Source organism: Orycteropus afer, unplaced genomic scaffold (assembly GCF_000298275.1).
Source record: "Orycteropus afer afer isolate SDZICR_OR568_19922 unplaced genomic scaffold, OryAfe1.0 scaffold00583, whole genome shotgun sequence".
NCBI lineage: Eukaryota > Metazoa > Chordata > Mammalia > Tubulidentata > Orycteropodidae > Orycteropus > Orycteropus afer.
The window spans coordinates 475251-479094 of record NW_006922170.1 but is presented as its reverse complement, the minus strand read 5'-3'; the positions used below and the strand labels follow the sequence as shown (position 1 = coordinate 479094).

General features: G+C 43.0%; 1 protein-coding gene across 1 annotated transcript; it reads left to right on the top strand.

The window, feature by feature from the left end:
* The first annotated feature begins 891 nt into the window (after nt 1-891).
* Nucleotides 892-1634, top strand: LOC103210290 (melanoma-associated antigen B3-like). Its single transcript, XM_007956213.2, is given in 2 exon segments — nt 892-1486; nt 1489-1634. Coding segments are annotated over 2 exon segments (741 nt in total).
* The last annotated feature ends 2210 nt before the right edge of the window (nt 1635-3844 follow it).

The following is a 3844-nucleotide window of genomic DNA, read 5'->3' as shown; positions in this document are numbered from 1 at the left end:
ACCTGCATAGGGTGCTTTCTTTCTTTCCTTTTTTTTAAAAAAAAATTTTTTACTGTGATTTGGGTGAAAGTTTACAGAGCAAATTCATTTTCCACACAGCAGCTCACACACACTTTGGCTCATGACATTGACTGCAACTTCCTACAGTGCAACAGCTCCCCTCCTACTTCCTCCCCATAGCTACCTGTTCCCTGTGTCTTTCCCTCCCATGGACTCCTACCCCCAAGCTGTCTCCCTGTGCATACACAGCCCTTCTATGCTCCCATGATTGATCTCTCCAAGGAGTGTATCTACCTAATGGAAATGTTCAGTCCTTTGCTTGAAGCCACAGGAGTGGGTTAAATTCCAGAACTGAAGGGCAGCTAAGGGACATAGTCTCAGGGATTCCACCAGGTTCTATCAGACCAGCAGATCTAGTCTTTTTTTTTTTTTAATGATTTTGAATTTTGTTCCACATCAGAGGGTGCTTTCTTAAAGCCTAAGTGTTATCTTCCTACTTATTCTGCTAACCCTATCTCTCCTTTCTATTCCAGAGGGCGTACATTGCCTGTGTCCTGCTCACATTCCTGCCCGCATACCTGATGAGAGTCGTCATGCCTCACACTCAGAAGAGTAAGAAACACCAGCAGGCCCTAGGTGAGACCAAGGTTCTCATGGATGCTCAGGCCATGGCAACAGCAGAAGAAGAGTTCCCCTCCTCCTCCACTCCTCCTTTTGGGTGTACTACCCAGACAAAGTCTGGTACTAGGTCACGTAGCACTCTCCATTGGCTTAGGAGGGTCTCATTCTCCCCCACTACTTCTCTGGGTACTTCACACACACGATCTCACAAAGGTGCCAATGACAAAGATGACAAAAGGCAAAGTCCTTTCCAGGAAAACCCTTCATGAGATGTCCCCACAGAGATCCTCTAACCAAGAAGTGAGTACATTGGTGCAGTCCCTGTTGCAAATGTATAAAATGAAAAAGCCCATTATAAAAGAAGACATGCTAAAAATTGTTAACAAAAAGTGTAATAATAACTTCCTTGAGATACTCAGGAGAGCTTCTTTCATCATGGAGGTGGTCTTCCCCGTTGACTTAACGGAAGTTGGCTCCACCAAGCATTCCTATGCCCTTGTCAGCAAAATGGACCTCCCCAACAATGGGATGCTGAGTCACGGCAGGGGTTTGCCCAAAACTGGTCTCCTGATGACTCTCCTGGGTGTGATTTTCATGAAGAGCAACTGTGCCACTGAGGAGATGATCTGGGAATTCCTGAATAAGATGAGAATTTATGCAGTGAAGAGCCACTTCATCTTTGGTGAGCCTAGGAATCTGATGAGTCAAGATTTTGTAAAGCTAAAGTACCTGGAGAATCGGCAGGTGCCCAACAGTGAACCTGCACGCTATGAATTCCTGTGGCATCCCAGAGTCGATGCTGAAACCATCAAGATGAAAGTCCTGGAGTACTTAGCCAAGATCAAGGATACCTTGCCCACTGCCTTCCATCGTGGTATGAAGAGGCTTTGAGAGCTGAGGAAAAGAGATTCAGAGCCATAGTTACAGACTTGGCTAGTTCCATTGCCACAGCCAGTGTTGTGTATGCTCCAGTGCCAGATCCACCAACTCCTCGCACGCCTAGTGAAGTCTGAAGCACACACGTTACCTTGTGGTTGAAGAGGGCAGTCAGTGTTCCAAGTAGTGGAGGGCTGGGTGCGACCGCAAGGAACACAGTGTCTAATACTTTGCTTTCTCTTCTGTATTGGTAACTTAGTGATTTATCTATACCTTCTTATTTTTCCAGTGTCTATTCTTTCAAGTGAAGACTTCGTTTTAGCATTATAATCTAAGTTTATAAACCACATGGATCACCCATTTATTGTTGTTTCCCAGGTTTATGATGAAGAGCTTTGCTATTTTTGCTTAAAAAAAAGTTAGACCTGTTCCATTTTAGTGATCTGAGGCAAGACAGAATGGCATTGGAGTAAGCATTTCCTAGATCTATGACGAACACAGCAGGAACCAAAAAACAAAACAAAACAAAACAAAACAAAAAAAACATGGAATTAAGAAATAAAGAAAAATTAAGATGGTCAATATTTGCCCTTCCTAATCCTTGAGCTCTAGTAGCATAGTGCTTAAGGCCCTTGACTGCTAACTAGAAAGGTGGCGGTTCAAACCCACCAGCCACTCCTCAGAAGGAAGATGGGGCAATCTACTTCCATAATGATACTGCCTCAGAAACCCAAGAAGGGGTCACTATGAATCGGGTCCGACTCGATGGCACATAACAACAACAATCCTTTTTAGTCTTTCATGAAATTGAATTAAAAGATGTATAACCGTTTTTGCTTCAATTACATAATAATATAAGAAAGTAACTTTTAATAAATTAAGGCCCCTGTTCACTTGCTTTTTCATTTCTCCACCATTAATTGAGCATCTATATTTGGAAGACACTGTGCTAGTACTGGCAATGTTAAGAAAAAGAAGACCTAGCCACTGCCATAGAATTTCAGGCTCTAGAAGCAGCCATCATATAAAACCTAAAAGGCAAGTAAAAAGAAAGAGTGAAAAATGGGAGGTTTGAGATGAGAGGTACCAAAACTAAACCTGTTTCTGTTGAGTGGACTCCAACTCAATGCCACCCTATAAAAGCAAGGAAAAAACAATGGAAATCTAAAGGACAGAGTAAAAGTGCCCCATAGGGTTTTCAAAGCTGTGAATGTTTAAGGGAGCAGACTGCCACATCTTTGTCTTTAGGTCTTCTTTGTAAGCACTGACCTTTTTGTTGACAGCTGAGCACTTTATCCACGGTGTCACCAGGGTTCTTTCAAAATATGAGCAAACCAAAACCAAACCAAACCAAAGTCACTGAGATCACTACCATCAAGTCGTTTCCAACTCACAGTGACTTCCATTGGGTTTCCTAGGCTGTAATCTTTATAGAAGTAGATCGTAGTCTTCTTTCCACGGAGCAGCTGGTGGGTTAGAACCATTGACCTTCCTATTATCAGTCAAGTGCCTTATCCACTACCCATCAGAACTCCTTAAGATTTGAGCAGGTTAGTGTAAATGCCCTGAGGCAAGGCAGTTTGAGACTTTGGGACCCTTTGATCTCTAAGAGGGAGCTCATTTTAAGTGAGATTGCAAGGGGTGGGGCAGGGTAGTGTGTGGAGGTAGGGTTGATGTGGGAGGGACTGAATGAGGCTGTGGGAAGGGTGAACAAGGGAAGACTCCCACGATGGGGAGAGACTGAGCCTGGAATGGGACGGGCTCATAACAGTGACTCTGGGATTGTGGGTAAACCAGAGAGAAATCCTCACTGCACTGAGTGAGTGTTTTATTCCCATCACTTCTACGAAGTTTCTGAGAAATTGGGTGATACTCCATTGAGATGAGATGCGAAGAAGCCATTATTCTAGCCTTTTGTTTCAGGCTAGGGGAGACAGATCCCACTCTATTCAAAGGGTGCTAGAAATAGGATTTCCTGAGTATTCTTAGGCAAAGTCCAAGTGAAGACTAGATTCTTGGTGGGGGTGATATGAATGAAAATAGGGCAATTTAGATGAAAGTGCAGCTGGGAGGAAGAAGTGTTGGCCATTGACAATCATTCTAGAAGCCTTGTGTTGCATTCAACTTGGGAATTCTATCCCACTTTCATGTTAAATAACAGATACCCTAATATCAAATTTACCTACTTTTCCTTCCTAAGCAGCATTTTGGCTCATTTTATTTTTTTTATTTTATTATTTGTGTGTGTGTGTGTGATTTGGGTGAAGATTTACAGAGCAAATTCACTTTCCATACAGCAGTTCACATACACTTTGTCTCATGACATTGACCACAGTTTACCACAATG